Raw genomic sequence first — 17,112 nt, forward strand, 5'->3', positions numbered from 1 at the left:
CAGATAACTCAAAAAATACTAACATACTAACATACTAGACTAAAAAACACACAACAAATGCTTTAGTCATCACATATTTCACAACAAAATGTGTATTGATTTGGTTGCAGATGTCATTCATAAAATCAACATTTTCTAAAATGGAAGGAAACATATAAGAGAACAAATTAGAGCTTTTAGAGATGACGAATTAAGAAACAACGTCCATTAATTTGTTTTCTCCCACCACAACAATTTCCAAGCCCTTTAAGCATCCATTTATGACCTCCAACGAGGAGGTTATGTTTTCACTTCTGTTGGTTTGCTGGTTTGTTTGTCAGCAAGATTTTGCTAAAACCACTGAACAGATTTCCATGGGACTTGAAGGATGGGACATGAGATAATCAAGGATGGGCTAAGAGGGAACCCATCCAAATTTGGCATGATTCCAGACAAAGGCCAGATCCATTTTTACCCTCCATTTTATCAGGGAATAATTCATGGATCTTAATGAATAACATTAGCTAGAGGACAGATATCTATGAGTGTGAAGCATTTGATGCAGCTTGATTTAATTTTAGGGGACTGTTGGGCCTTAGTCTCCCCCGACGAGGCGGCTATGTTTTCATCTGCATTAGTTTTTTGTTTGAAGACCAAATAAAAAATTGGTGTGGATCCTAAATATCGTTTACTGATTACACAGGGGGGAAATATATGATCTTGATGAAAGAATCTGGCACATTTATTGAGCTGATATTATTGAATGTGTGCAATAGGTTGCAGATCTGAATAAAGTGTGAATCTAAAATCTAGTGAATTTAAATATGGTTGGACTGTTGGTCCGTGGTGGAGCTTTGCTCTCGACTGAGTGCCATTCTAGTTTAGTTAATTCATACCCGGATCCACTCAGGGATCAAATCTCAGTTTTGTCAATGGATGATGGATCAGCACAGGGGGCCTTCACTGGTCAACGGGATCCGATTCCTTTATGTAGAGTACGGCCCTGTCTGCAGTCCTAATTGAGTCTGCTCGTTTAAAACATGTTGACTGCGCCTTTTTGTTTTTCTGTAAATGTGCACACCATCCAGCTGAGCCCTCACACACTGACAGGGCTGACAGTGGACTGAACTGGGGGGGTAGGCTCTCTCTGAAATAATCTGCCCACGCGTTAAGCGGCTTTATCCCCGCCAAGCCTCAGCCGGACACTGCTGCAGCAGCCCCGTCACCAGTCGGCGGGGAGTCGGACATAAAGCGGGAGAAAGAAAAAGTGACACACGCGCACAAACAGGCTCGGAGATAAGTTTGAGAAACATTTGTTTTTTTTGTGCAGTTTGCGGATCCGGAGTCAGCAGGAGCTTGTTTGGCTTTTTGGTGCGCTGAGGGGAGGCGGACTCACGGTGCTGAAGCTGAAACTGCAACCTGCACTCAGTCCGGGAGGCAGGAGGTAGAAAAACAAGTGCACGCTGGGAATCGAACCACACAGAGAAGCTGGCACTGGTGGCATGGGCATGGAAAACACTGGACTGTGGATATTCCTGATAACAACCTGTGTTGTTCCAGGTATGGCTGCACTGCTTCTCTTCTTAGCGCCTGGTGGGTCGAAGATGGGTCTGGGGATGTCAGGAGCAGGACATGGTTGATTTATCTGTTTCTAATCTATAGCTACCGGTCACTCACGAGGAGATCAGACCTGGATCAGACACAGGGCAGAGACTGAAAGTAAAACTGTGCCAAAGAACAATTCAGAATCAGGATCAGCTCCAGCATGTTGTATATTCACTGTTCAGTAAACATTTCTTACATTAGGAGGTAAATTCAATTCAAAGTATTAATCATTGTGAAGGCCTGATCACCTTTTTAATTCCTATGTTCACAACCATCCTGTATCTGAAACATTGACACTTTTAGATTCAGGTAATCGACTTAATGATTATATTACATGAATGATTAGAAATTCATAAAATATTTGATCTATTTTAGATTAGTAATGTGTAGTATATGCATGTTTAATGAATCAAACATTAATGAGTCTATTAACTTCTATTATCTTCATCTTCACAATATATATATCTTCATTATCTTCATTATGTGGTAAAATATAAATAAAAAGGTCACCACTTTATACTTTACTATACGTTAAACCACACAGCTGAACTCAGTAGAGTGCATTCCTCTGCCAAGGTCTAAAAGTCCCCTTATATTCAATCAAGCAGGACCAGATTTCACACACTTATAGAAAACCGTTCCTTAAATTCTCCTGAATCTACCTCCAGATACTAGTACACATCAATCATCAATATTTAATAGGTTCTTCCTGAGCTATAAAGCATTCTTTCACAATTTCACGAAATTCTGTTCTGTTGTTTTTGTATAATCTTGCTCAGAAATGAACAAACAAACACAAACGGATAAGGGTTGAGAACTTAACCTCCTTGGCAGAGGTAATGATTGATTTATGTTTTATTTATAAACCATTTTAAATTTAAATAAGTATAACACCTGCTTGTGAAAAATCCTTTTGCATGATAATCTTATCTGAATGTGGAAAAAGGGGTTTCCATCTTCTTCCATTATTCATATTTTTTAAGCTAGATATGAATGCCGCCATCTTGCACATTTGGATCCAGAGTCTGTGCTGTAGCTGTTAGGTGATGAGTCGTGGTAACGAGGTCTTGTCAATACACGCGTTCATCCAATCACTGTAAGTCTTAGCTGTCAATCATGACATTTAACCTGGTTTTTATGACTTATTAAAACCAAATTTATCAGAAAAAGCTACATTTGAACAAACATCAATGTGATAAGAACAACCTTAAACAAATATTTGTATTTATTTTACTTCTTACTCTGGTCCCTGTCCATAACACTAGCATGGAGGAGACTTGATTTATGATCCATACTGCAGGCAACCACTAGGTAGCAAGCAAAATGCTGTTCATCAGCAGTAAATGGTTTAATAAAACTACCACTAAAGGGATTTGTAACAACTTATAAAAGCGTTATTATAAGTTTTCAAAATGAAGTTTATTCTTCATATGATTTATTCTGTAGCTTCAGGGATTTTCTTGTTTTCACTAATGTTTGATGTTGTATTTGATGCAGAGTATGTTAGTGTCAGTTTTAATCGTTTTCATCTGCGAATCTTAATGATTTACTCTCTGAAACTAAACAACTTTATTCTTGATCATGCAAATTAGACAGCTTCAACGGACTGGTTTGTATTTTTCAGTCGGTCCAAACTCTACTATGAACAACCTCGTCTGTGGCTGCTCCTGCAGATGGCCTCGGCACATCTTCCAGAGTTCTGTGTGTCTTACTCTTGCCTCATAGTAACAGGTGCATTGGTGTAATCACACTAAGCTGGGGGCCAAACATGCAGCTGGCATCAGAATTGTAGCTGTGTATTACAAGGGGGGTGGGGCAGGGGTAGTACACAAGCTACTTCATGTCAAAAGCGATTGTGGCAGCATACGGAAGTGTTCAGCTGCTGCATCTGCTGTGATTGCTTTTTTCATTCAGTCTGTGGTAACCCCCTCATCCCCAGTTGGCCAGTTGAGCAGTAATTTGCTGGCGTGCAACACATGTGTGTATGTGTTATTAGCGAGTGTGAGGTCGCACCATGTGTGTAGGATTGTCATGTTGAAGGACAGACCAGTGGATTAGAGCGGCACAGGGAGCAGCAAGAGTGTAACTACGTGATCGCTGCCAAGTCCCATCAGCCGGCTGACTGTGGCTGCAGCGTGTCTGTCTGCTCCTACTCAGAGTGTCTCCTCGAGGCTGGCAAATTGATGAGGGGGCTGTCACGGGGAGACACTAATATGTTTTTTCCCCTGCATAGAAAAGTTCTCTGCGGAAAGACACAGACAAGGCAGACAGACAGACATCCTCATGAATTTTAGCATAATCCACTGTCCACAGCTGGAACCCACAGACGCTGCACCACAGAAATAATCCAGCAGGAACACACAGCCCTTCTACCCCGCCTCCATTTTGTGTCATTCACTTTTTTGCACCATAGTCGGCTCATTTGAACCCCCATTTCCCCCTTCTCCTCTTCTCTCGTCCTCCACACACTTCGTTCTTAATGTCTCTCCATTTTTTATATTCTCCCTTCATGTCCCAGAACCCAGATGCAGCAGTAGCAGTCATCGTAATCCTGTGAGCTGCCCGCTGAACACCGGCCAAACACACACTCCGGGTTCCTGTAGTGTCACAGAGATTACACACCCACGCAAACATGCACACATCTACATGCATGCATGCTCGTGTGTGTGTGTCTGCACAGATACCAGTCATAAACAATGAGAGATTACAATCGTTTTAGGGACGAAAAAAAAAACGAGGGGAGAAGAAGAGTTCTCAATTTCAATCAGGAAAAAATGGGCAGCAGTGCATATCATTTGGTAAAGTGGATATCCAAATGTCAGAGTTCATCTTTTGTTAAGTTGTTTGCTGTGATGCTACGCAATCTGTTGAGAGATACCATGTAAAATGTAAAAATATTTGAAGAGTAAAGTTGCAGGTAGTGGGGTAGAGTAGTCATATCACACATGAGTCTTTAGTTTGACCATTGTGTGTTTTTTCGCTCAATCTTCATTCTGCCTAAGGTTTCCCTACATTGTAAGTCACAAGGCCAAAGACACAAATACACAGTTTAATCCCAGATCAATCACAGATTTGATGGCCTAAAGATTAAACAGTTAATCTGTCCTCTACTCTTTCTCCCTGGGTTTTTCATTTTCTCGTCTGTAGCGTGAGGTCAGAGGTTCTCTGTATCTGTAGCCGTCTGGTAGCCTGGTGAGGGAGGCTGGAGGTACATGTGGTTCGATGGGCCATGAAGCATTGCAGTGTAATGTGATGATTTTTAGCATCACTGCAGACAATGATGTCACCTTCTTATTTTTTATCTGGACACACACTGCATGCATGAATGATCTGTTAGGATGTACCATTTTAACAGTAATGGTGAATGTTATTCCTCCTTATGGCTGCTGATGTTATGTAGTTTTTATGAACCTTAATGTGTGAGGAAGCTTTTCTTGAACTCAGCACAAATCAGTGTGATGCATCAAGCCGTAAAGTGTCAGAACAATGCAGTTGTCATTGTCTGTGCAGTGCCCAGTTGTTTAAATAGCAAATGCACCTAATCCCATGAGTGTGGTCAAATGCATTGTACACACACTAATCCCATTTATATTGGCAATCCACCAAGGTGAAAGCCAACTGGGGTTTAAAGGGAATTGGTGATGGCATTCTGAATGGTTTATTACATAAAGACCATATATAATTAAGGACAACCTTTGAACTATGCGTCTGGTGTAGTAATTAAAAAACAACAACAACAAAAAAAAAACAATTTAGATTGTTTAAATAGAGCCCTTACACTTCTTAAAATCTGTATCATTTTAGATTGGACTGTACAATTTGAGTCATACATTCATGGTCCCCAGAGGATTCATCCAGTGAATCCTACAGGCTAATGTTTATGGTTTTGAGTGACTTCTGGATTCTTTTAAATGTGTGTTTGCTGATTTGACATAGCAAAATTTAGTATTTACAGCTACACTCGTTCACCAATCTTGAGGAGGAAGTGATATCACTTCTTTTCCTCTGGGTCGTGCTGCTTCTTCATCCTCTCACGCTGGATGCTATCATGTCACACAATCTCAGAATGAGGTACAAAGTGGTATTATAAGACGGACAGGGATAGTTTAATGTGCCTTTTAGGTTATCTCTCGGATTCAATAATTTATATGACAAAAAATATTATTTAGGATTTTATAACAAATCTGTTTCATTCTAATTCGGTGTATATTGTGATATCTGTCTTATTTTTTGTATATTTGTATTGCTGCATCTAGCTTACATTTTATTCGTTGTGAGCTGAAATGTAAAACAGCCATCAGAGAGTGTACGTGAATGACATTACATTTTACATTTGGCACAAGTGTTTCTCCCACATTTTTTCATAATAACACGAAACATCTGCCACTGTCTCTCCATTGCCCTCACAGAGAGACAAGAAAAGGCTGAAAATAGATTCACTTAATGAAGAAAGATGGAGGATATCCTTTGCAGGATATAAACAAAAAGCCCAACAGCATGCTGTGAAGCCCTTGCTGTTCCTACATGCTGAACATTCAAGTGTCAAACAATATTGCCATTGTTTTTGTTACGTTCCCATGATCGTCTCTTGCCTGTGTGCTGCTGTTTATGTATTATTGTCCTGTCAACTGCTGAGCTCATTTCCTATAGTCTAAACAAAAGAAGAATGTGAATGGACCCAGCAGAGAAGAGGAAGGTGGGCAATGAGATATAAACGTGTGTGTGTGTGTGTGTGTGTGTGTGTGTGTGTGTGTGTGTGTGTGTCAGCTGTGGGCTCTCTTTTTGCTCTGCCTCCACCTAAAGCCCCTAATCAGCTCAGCCACAGAGCTCAGTAGGGGGACGACTCTCGGGCTACATCTACACTAAAACCTTTTAGTTTTCAAACACATCACTTTTGCTTGAATGACACCTGCCCCACACTACTCCGGAGTTTTGGTGTCTCTAAAATGTAATGTTCTCGAAACGCTGCTGGCCCGTTTTAGTGTGTAAACTCCGGTCCTGTGTTAGGACCACATCCGCACCAATACATTTGGATTTTAAAATGTATTTGTGCGGATGTAGCTTCAGAGTATTGTGTATGTGACTTTGATGGGTGCTCTTTAGAGAAAAGTCCCATTTAGATTTGGTTTTCACTACACATGTGGACAGCTGTAGATTCAGGTGTGAACACAATTAAGAGTTATTGACAGATTGGAGATCCGATCACTGAGACTACATCCAGAGGGGTTGTGGGACATAAACAGCCACATTCCTGGCTCTGGTCGCTCGAAACACATGAGGAGACACATGCTAATGCCAGACGTGAACTGATGAACTCAGAGCTGTCTGCTTCTGATTGGATCATTTGAGAAGTATGTTAATACCGGGTCCGAACAAAGCCAAAGAAATTGGTTTATTTCAGTGAAACGTATTTTATCTCCTCATTGTGAAAGAAATATTTCAGGGGGACAGAATACATATTTTAATGGAGACAAATTATGTCTTAAGCTGAAGTATTTTTTCTCATTACTGGAGGTGGATGCATCAGGGAAACCAGGCTGATGAGCTGTACAGAAAGTTAACAGAGGGTCAAAAGTTGTGTTGCCATCAAATCTGAGGAGTATTATAAACTCCAGTAAATTACTTTTCATGTGGAGCTTCTCTGTTGGACAAATGTACGTAAACCCTGGCTCATCTCACCAAACCATTGTTTTGTCTTCTTTATCTGTCTTAAAGAAAGTCAGTGAATGACCTCCTGTCCTCCGTTATCTAGCTGGCATCCTTAGTCTACTGACCCAGTATAAACATATGTGGTGTATAATCCTCTTCTGACTTTACTCTAGGTTTTGTCATCCTGGGTTACAGAGAGGCCCCCAAAAATAAACTAATGATGTGAAAAATGATCAAATCAAAACCACCTAAACCATCAAAACTTCCATTAGAAGACAGGGTTGAAATAACAAACTGACTTGCTCGTAATCCATAATCAAAGTCCTGTCTTCAATCTACCATAATAAGGTCAGTGGAGTTCAGATTGTGTTTGACCTTAAAATGAGATGGTAAAAGCTGATGAAACTGAGCCTCAGTTAATCACAGAACATTCACATAACATTAAACCAAGGGTTCGTCGTCTGTAACAGAAGCTTAAAAATGCACAAACAAATTTGTAATGGTTGAATCCACAATATTTCCGGCTACAACATTTTGCAATCGTGATCAGCGTACATGTACACCATCATATGGACCACAGAGTTTCTGATGCGGATGCGGTTTATTATCCTAAATGCTGTAATCTATTCCCACTGCTGGCCTTCTCCCCTCCCATTGACCCACACAAACACACAATGGGTTATAAAATCCCACTCCAGTGCAAAACTATCAAATCCGTGGATGTCAGCAATGCAGGTGGAGGAAGATAAAGGTGTTTCCAAGCTTATACATGTATGTTTATATTTATAGAACAGGCACAAACACAGCATATACCAAATATTTGCATATTGAATTATTTTTTCTAGGATTTATATTGATGAACAAGACCAAACAAATGTAGGAATAATATTCTCTATCTCTGATGATCTTCATCTAATTGAGGCTTTTGTGTTTTTATCTTCAGCTTGCAGGTAAAAAGTTACGTACTTATAATGTAACATGCTGTTTGTTTCGAATGTGAATCCATGCTCTATCAGTGTATCATAAATCAACTTTAAACAGAGCACAAGATTCTGTCTTTCATCAGTCAATATTTATGTTTTTGTGATTTCAAATGAGACACTGATTTTGTACCACAATTTAACCAATGTTATAGTCAAAACATTCTCTAAAATTGTGCAGGTCTTAAGTGACCTTGTGCAGTTTTAAAAGTGCAGTGACACTTTAGCTTCAAAGAATACGGTATTGTCTATACTATTTTATATATATGTATATAAAATATACGTATTTATTTTATTTACATATATCTCTCTCTCTTCTCTCCCCTCTTTTCCACCCATCTCTCCTCCACTCAACGGTTTCTCCGCTCACCCCATCCGGTCTAGTCTGGTCCTGCTAGAGGTTTCTTCAAGTCAATGAGGGAGTTTTTTCTCTCCACAATCACCAAAGTGCTTGGTCATTGTGGGAACTGTTGGTTTTCTCTATGATTCTCAAGGACTTGACCTCCTATGTAAAGTGCCTTGAGATAATGTATATTATGATTTGGCACTATACAAATTGAATTAAATTGAATATATAAACTGTACTCTCACCCACACTTTAAAACAGCTACAAGTATAAGAAGTTATACCTTTCATTGAACTTAATAAGCCTTATGTACAGTCTTAATTTTTATGTAGAGGTAATTTTTGTTAATTTAAATTAAGATCAAATCATCTCTCTACAGGCATATGACCTTGATTCTTCACTTTATTTCAGGGCCGATTGCCTCTCTATTCTCGTACAGAGACATCCTGTGCTTGACCGTTATTGTTGAAGAGTTCTTTAAATGTCATCCAGTATGATGATGCAATTTCTTACATTAAATGCTAACACCCTTTCCACACCCCCACAGTCTACAGATCTGTCACTAGATGAACTCTTGCTCTTTCTATCATAACAAAGTTTGTTTTTGCAGACTTCTCTTCTGTCTCTGTCTTGTAAAGAAGATTGTAAGATATTGTTTTGTCCTGACTTTAAATAATTTAATCTAATGCTAATATAAAGCCAGATGTAAGAAGATATGTGCATATTTCTAGAGGAAGCTGTAACAAAGCTGAGCCTACTTCATGGTGAACAATCTGGTCAGAGTGGTCAGCTGTAGTTTTGATGTCAGAGACTAGAACACTAATGGACTGATCAATACTCCATCAATAACATTGATGAACTATTTGGCCGCAGGATGAACTCGGATTTATCGAATCCGTTGTTTTTTCAAGCACAATATTTCAACATATGAGTTACATTCCCACTTTATAATTTAGCAGCATAAAATCTGTATTCATGTTCTGGTTATCTGGGTTGTGGTCTTATATGTTTGAGAGAAGTAACCGAAATAATTTGTGGCAGGAAATGAAACCTTATTAAGTTTAATTTTCATAACAAATCCTAGGGTGTCCTTTATACTAATACTTATGGGATAATACTTTCAGGCAAAGTTATACGTCTTATAAAAATTTGAAATCGTTGAACTGTCCCTTGAGCGTTTCCCCTTTATCAGCACTTATTTTAAACTGATGCCTGCTGCCTCTTTATAGAGGTAAAGGGTTTTCAAAGAGATAAACCAATAAATCCACCATTTTTTATTTTTTAAAGTTTGTAAAATATATTAATGAAAAGATGAGATTTACGCAAAGATGTTTGATTGTCATTGACTGATGTTGAATGAGGGATATTGAGAACCTGTCAGATTGAATATGATCCTACTTCAGCTGACAGACACACACGTGACTCGTGTACATTCAGGAAGCAGTTGTAGCTCTGCGTTGGATTGGTTGAAGGAGATCAGTAAGTCAGTGGGAGCAGTAACCAAACAAATCGTGCTTATTTATACCTCACTCTAATCCACGACCTTTGACCTCAGCTCACCTCTCACGCTGCTAAAATGTACCATCTTTGACAGCTTAGCTCACTTTATAGGCTCAACGTGCTGCGCTGACTGTGAACAGTTTAGAGCGTGCCAGTCTGATGCTGCCAACGTATGTGTATGCGTATTTGTATGCGTGCCAGGTTTAGGCGAGCACGTTTTTAGGTCATTAAAACTCAGGTTTCTCCCTCAGGAATAAAAACCCAGACTGTGGAGATGGATGATGGGAAGGCCGGGTATGTCGGGTCGAAAGTGGATCTCCGCTGTCGGTTCATCAACAGTTTCCCCCCTGTCAAAATCTCACAGGTATTCAGTTGTCCTCTTTAACATATGGATTACTTTACATTAAATACAAAAACTCCCAAATCCGATGATACCATAGACACTCGGAGCACAGATTCCATGTTTCAGCATAAACTCTGTCCATGTGTTTATCTGAGCTTAAGTTATCTGGTGAACCTACGTTCTTATACATCCAGTGATCCATTTAATTTAGCCATATTTTTGCATCAGAAACCGGATTTTGCATTGCGTATTAAACTGGATTATTAATGGTGGTTTCACTGTGTCACTGTGTGAAAAAGGCTTCGGGAATTTGTTCTGAAAGTGACAGTGATCCTGTAATGGTCCTATGACTAAAACATATGAATATAAATAAGTTTTAAATACTTTTCGATTCTAACATGCACATTTTCGCTGTTTTTTAAGACAGTCCTCAATCTAAAATTAGTCTCTACTCAACATTTCAAGCCTTAGTGAGCTCCTGTTTCGATCAATTTAATAGGAGTAAAGGTTGATTTTTTTTTTTTTAGGATAAAGTCACATTTTGTCTTAGCCCATCCTTAACCTACTTTGGGTCCATCTTAGGTAACATGGCAGAAACTGGTGAATGGCACCAAGCAGAACGTGGCAATCGCCAACCCCTCCCTGGGCGTGTCCGTGGCCCCGCCCTACAGGGACCGCGTCACCTTCAAAAATGCGGCAGTGAGACGACGAACTCCGACCCTTGAAGACACCACCATCACCTTCTCCTCGCTCCGCCTCACTGACGAGTCCAGCTACATTTGCGAATACACCACGTTTCCCGCAGGGAACAGAGAGAACACTGTGAACCTCACAGTCTACGGTAAGACACACATGGGTGACAATCTGAGCAGAGGTTGATGATTATTTGGATTTGTTGTGTTGATTAGTATAGCATATTGTGGATGTGCCTCAGTAAGCACCTCTAGGTAAACCAGGGAGATTTGAGTGTAGTTGGCCAATTAGCTCTCTCTGGATTCAAAAGGCAGCAGCAGGAACTTGAGAGACAAACACGAGAAGAGACTGAGGGAGAAGGACTGAGCTAACCTGAGCTACAAAGCCTAAAGAAATAAACACAACTGGTTTGGCTCTGGCTGCTGTGCTGAGACATCGTCATTTGCCACACATCTAAATATATGAACTATTGCTACATACAACAGGATTCATTGGCTAAGCTCCTTTTCAATGTCTGGCAATTCATGGACTTTTAAAATACATAATAGGAAACAACACAAAACACAAAAGCTGTATCTCAATTCAGGGCCATATCTTTCAGAGCCTATATTTGAAGACCGATTGCGTCACAGTGGCGTGTCAAGACTGTGCCATTTCGAAGGCTCCTTTAAATGTGGTCTATAAATGCATCCTTCCATCTCCTAGCAACAAAGGCTACAATAATAATGGGGTAATTGTGCCAGCAAGCAAGGACACGACCAACGCATGAGTATCACGCTTAAACTCAACTGCACAACAAATGTTACACAAACCAGGAGACATTCATACTCTTTCGACATGTCCAACTTCATGTCTGTTGCTAGGCAGCAGCAATAAGGACTGGGCAAGCCAGTGCAGTGAAAGCTTTAACCTGTCCGCACCCTGGACGGGCTGTAAATTAAACATCAATACTCCTTCTCGTGTCTGATCATCTCTGTTCATTTTAATTCCCTCAGTTCGCCCGACAACTCAGATGAGTCTGTCCACCCCGACGCTGGTGGCTCGTTCGTCCAATCTGAAAACACCTGTGGCCACCTGCATCTCTGCCAATGGAAAACCAGCGGGTATCATTAGGTGTGTGTGTGTGTGTGTGTGTGTGTGATTTAGAGGTGAGGAGTGTTTAGCCCTCCCTTTATCATGGTTAGCATAGCTACACTGTCATAGACGTTTTTTTACCACTACTACGCTTTTGTCTTATTGAATTTTAAAACCTCTGCTTCTTCTTCTCCTACTAGCCCATTAAGGAAACCCTAGCCTTTTATTTAACCCTTGACTTACATTTACAATATCTATCTACATCTGTGTTTGATTGGTTCCTCGTGGGTGTGCAGTTGGGAGACAAAGGTGCCGGGAGAGGCGACCACTCGAGAGTACAGGAACTCGGACGGGACATTCACTGTCCAGAGTGACTACATTCTGGTGCCAAGCAAAGAAACACACAAGGAGACGCTCACCTGTGTCACCAGCTACAACGAGGAAGTCTATACTGACAGTGTCACCCTCGATATCCAGTGTGAGTCTCGATCATTCGTAACAACAACCTCATAACTACACAGTCTCTGAATCAAAATGAATTTTACATTTGTGTGTTTACCAGATGAGCCAGATGTTTCAGTGGATGGGTTTGATGGAAACTGGTATCTAAACCGAGAGAACGTCCAGCTGAGCTGCCAAGCTGATGCCAACCCAACCGTCTCTCTGTATCAGTGGAAATTGTGAGTACAACTCTGTGTAACTCATTTGCTATTTCTTACTTTAAGAACACACAGGGAAATGGAGACGTGTCACACGTTTCACCTGCACAAACCTGCCAAACACAATGTTTCTTACCTTCACCACGTTGGTGTCTGAGGCTGTTAACGATGTGTGCAGGTAAAGAATTTGTTTCTCAATGTGTTTCCAGATTGCTTTGGTGTAATATTTTGTGTTCTGCAGGAATAATGGCTCCATACCGAACAGTGCTGAGATCCGTGACAATGTCCTCAGCTTTAAGGGGCCGGTCACATACGACCTGCAAGGTACATACGTGTGTGACGCCACCAACAGCATCGGCACACGATCGGGCTCTGTGGAGGTCAGCGTCATAGGTACGTTCACTTATGCTCTGGGGTCATTTGTTTTGAGGATAAGTGAACAAGTATTGCTGACAATATTATTGCATCTGATCCTGCTGTTGCTTTGTGTTATACTTTTCTTTGCGCTCCCATGTATGTTTGAATTTGTATTATTGTGTCTTTCTCTGCAGAAAAGCCTCTACCGCAGATAGCATCAGGTGATGTCATCAGTGTAATCGCCTTGTTGCTGGCTGCCGGAGTGCTCATGGGCATCACTGTCACAGTCCTGGTGCTCAAAATCAGAAGTAGAAAGGACAACTCCTCGTATGTAAACACCACATTATCTTTTCTTCCCTTTGTTTCCTCTGCTCTTTGTCCCATTATGGTTTGTGTCCTTTACTACCATCCTCATCATCCATCTTTTATTCTGTTTGATTCCCTGATCAGAAATGATTCGCAGTCAGGAAAACCATCCCAGCCAATAAGGAAAAGACCAGGAGACGATATCCAGGTACAGTGACTTGTATCTATAATTCATATACAGCTCTGAAAAATATTTTCCCTCAGATTTGTATAATTTGTGACAGCAGTTCCACACTACCTATTGTTATATTTGAGTGTGAATTATAATGGTCTTATAATAATGTAGTTTTCAATTGAATTAATGCTGGCTGGTAATAGTAGATTAATTGTCAGCTGATGCTGAATAATACATGAAGCAGCTGCTACAGAAAACACTTCACCCTCTCCCTTCAGCTCTTCTCAAAAGTTTTGTCACAAACAAAAGAAGCTATTACAATGCATCACTTCACAAATTGCAAGTAGTCTCTACTCTACATCAGTCCTCATCTATAATATCACAGTGTGAAGTTTCTGTTATATCTAGTTTCCTCATTAAAATGCATCATGTGTCAATGTGTTAATTGTGTCGAATGCACTATTTAGAAACCGTTGCTTCATACAACTATGTTTACTTGTATGTAGTTTTACTTCTTTATCTTTGTCGGCAAATTGCTGTGTTTCCTGAAAAAGAAACAGCAAACCGTAGGTCAGTGAAAAAGCCTTAATACCTTTGGCAGAAAAGTTTATTGTGTCACAGATGAGCACATCCTCATGAGCATGATGAGAAAACACACTAAGGGATGAAACATCCCTCTGTAAAACTGCTACAAGCTCAGAAGCATAAACATATAAATAAACATAAACAACCGAACAATGAGTAAGTAAATAGAATATAATGAAATTCATCCAGAAACGAAATAGTAGAACATTCTTATAAGGGATTTAAAATCAGTAATAGCTGTAACATTTCTGATCTCAGCTGGGAAGTGGATTTCAGAGTTTGGGGCTCTGTACTTTATCCTTAAGTCACCAATTGGGATTTACCAGAAGACAATCAGTTGATCTAAGAAGGCGTGCAGGCTCATAAGGAGTTAGTAAATCCTTGATATTCACAGATGCTTGGTTGTGTAAAGCGATAAAAGTCATCAATAATGTTTTAGGATTAAAGCGAGAACAAACAAGAAGCGAATGCAGCGAGGCAACAATCAGTTTTCTTATACCAGTGATAATTTTTGCAGCATGTTGTGCCGACTGAGGGTGATGCAGGGAGGCCTGTGAACAGCTATATGTGTAAATGTTTTGTATTAATTTTCAGCTTTAACGTACAACTCTCATGTCTCCACAGCATTCAGGAAGGTTTTATGAAGAGCTTCCTAACACAGCAGATTATGTGAGCTACAGACTGGCATGTAACAAGGAGGACTACCCCGAGCCCTACTCCCCTCCCATCAACCCCCCACTGTCGTTTCTGCCCCAACACCCCTACCACTCCTCACTACCAACCACCGCAACTAGCAGCAGCAGCACCGACACGTCGAAAAACACCTTCTCTCCTCCCTCACACACCATGGCCATCTTTAAATACCCCCCAGTCCCGGGCCTGTCATCTCCTCCCCCGGGAGTGGCGGCATACACTTTTCCTAAAGAGCAGTACGTCTGAACCGGCGCCCCGTCACAAGCCTTGCCAAGGAGGAGGAGGCTGGAGATGTACGTTGAACCCTGGACTGTCAGGAGCTGTCTCTGCACTTGTCTGCACCTTTGTGGACGGCTCTGGAACTCAAAAAGACATTGATGCTTTTGTTTTGAAGCATTTTCTCTTTTGTCCTGTCTTTTATTGTGGCATCTGATCTTTGAAAAGGGAAGATTGTTGAACCATGTTTTAGGTTAGAGAAAGTGGATTTGATTTTTCTGTGGAATGATTATGCAATATATTGCGTGGATGTATTATTTATGAATGAAAAAAAACTTTAAACAGAATGTATGGGATTAACTCTTGATGTGACTGACTCTGTACTTTATCCTCCTTTGTATCATTTTGTAAAAAAACTAAAAAAAAACAACAAATAACAAAAACCTATAATAGTTTAATTCTCTATCTCTAAAGTCAACATTCTCTGTATCCTAGCTGTGTTGTGCACTCTGACAATCCCAGATCTGATCTTCTGGTTGTACCTTCTGTCCTCATGTTGTACTTTTACTGTGCTTGTATTTTGTATGATTTATGTTTTTCTTTGCAAAGAAAACAACATTTTTTATTTACAGAAGACATTTTTGTGATCTATGACGTTAATGTTTTTGTTTGTGGTATCTGTGGAATTTAGTATTCATTGACACTGGCTGTTGGATGAACCGTTACTTTTTAGCATTTGCTATGAATAAAAGTTATCATGTGAACTTGTATCAGTGGTGTACACTGGACTGAGAATTTAGGCTGTAACTTGAAAGGGTTGAGGGCTCTAAGGTTCAGAAAACACATCAGACTGTCCATTGCTGCAGCTCCTCTTCTCAGCCTTTGTCTGAAACACTTGGTTTACTGTCTCTTTAAGGCCCCAGTCTGCTCTGATTGGCCAACTGACCCCCTCTGTTATGATTGGTCAACCACCTCAAGCACATGTAGGAAGTAGGACACTTTGAAAATAAATACCGGGTACGTTGTTCTTATCAAATACTTATATGTTTGATACTTAAAAATGGCAAGATACAAAATCCATCAAAATGTGATTCTGGATTACTGGATGTAATTAGTTAAATCAATTGCATTTCTTCTGAAAATGTTTTTTTTCAATAATGTATGATTATTGATATGACTTATATGTTCTAACAAATCATCTAAGCTGTGACACTATCTCTGTATATTAACCCAGGTCAGCTCTGACAATCTTGTTCACTCTTGCAGTCACTTGGGCAAATAATGGAAATCGCTTAAACCATTTGCTAATAACACAATGGTTATTGGCACAGACCTGAAGTCATCACCCCTGACATAATAAGCTTCCCTCTCTGCAGTGCTGGGATACATTGTAGGACCAGTTCACTTTTTAAGTGCACGTAAAGACCAGATCAGATAACTATTGAACAACCTCATGAGAAAATGACACACATAGTGTATATAAAAACATTGGAGGTTGAAGTAAAATAGGCGAGTGGCCATTTTCAGTTTGATTGATATGTCCCCTTCCCCCGCTACACAAGTACGATCACTGGCCTTAACCCTTACAGCTTTAGCGAATTACTTCTGTTTAGTTCTGTCTCAACAATAACAGGATCAAGTGTCAGCTGACAGTCTTCACTGTAAAAACAATCAGAGACGACAGGACGGCTGATCACTGCTGGAGACAAGCCAAGGGAAGTTTGACTCTTGGACTAACTAGAATATGGAGGTAAAATATAACTGATGGTTACAACTTACAAACCACTAATTAGAGAGGAACAAAATCCTCCTTGACTCCATTAAAGGCTTTAAAGAGAAAAAGCTCTCATGAAGTTAAATGTGGTTTCATAAGGGGGACAGTTAGTGGAGATGTGTGCTCTACTGAATGATCAAGGTTCTCCATGTAGTTTCAATTGATTGTTTGTTTGTGT

At 40.2% G+C, this 17,112-nt stretch overlaps 1 protein-coding gene across 2 annotated transcripts; it reads left to right on the forward strand.

Annotated features, from left to right (window-relative positions):
* The first annotated feature begins 1,152 nt into the window (after positions 1–1,152).
* nectin1a (nectin cell adhesion molecule 1a) lies at positions 1,153–16,199 on the forward strand. 2 transcript variants are annotated; one of them, XM_062405488.1, is made up of 10 exons: positions 1,153–1,539; positions 10,311–10,423; positions 10,985–11,243; positions 12,091–12,208; positions 12,466–12,647; positions 12,732–12,849; positions 13,070–13,221; positions 13,380–13,512; positions 13,636–13,699; positions 14,876–16,196. In XM_062405488.1, the coding sequence occupies exons 1-10, from the start codon at positions 1,482–1,484 to the stop codon at positions 15,188–15,190; spliced, it is 1,512 nt and encodes a 503-aa protein (XP_062261472.1). In that variant the 5' UTR covers positions 1,153–1,481; the 3' UTR covers positions 15,191–16,196. The 2 variants fall into 2 exon arrangements, with proteins under 2 accessions (XP_062261472.1, XP_062261471.1); XM_062405487.1 differs by having other exon boundaries at positions 13,380–13,699; positions 14,876–16,199.
* The last annotated feature ends 913 nt before the right edge of the window (positions 16,200–17,112 follow it).

Source organism: Platichthys flesus, chromosome 15, assembly GCF_949316205.1.
Source record: "Platichthys flesus chromosome 15, fPlaFle2.1, whole genome shotgun sequence".
Taxonomy (NCBI): Eukaryota; Metazoa; Chordata; class Actinopteri; order Pleuronectiformes; family Pleuronectidae; genus Platichthys; species Platichthys flesus.

Bases quoted from the DNA above. Each gene is read 5' to 3' on its own strand.
- nectin1a (XM_062405487.1), top strand. From the start codon at position 1,482: ATGGGCATGGAAAACACTGGACTGTGGATATTCCTGATAACAACCTGT. The intron at 10,424-10,984 runs GTATTCAGTTGT...GGTCCATCTTAG, and splicing joins CCCCTGTCAAAATCTCACAG to GTAACATGGCAGAAACTGGT. The intron at 11,244-12,090 runs GTAAGACACACA...TAATTCCCTCAG, and splicing joins TGTGAACCTCACAGTCTACG to TTCGCCCGACAACTCAGATG.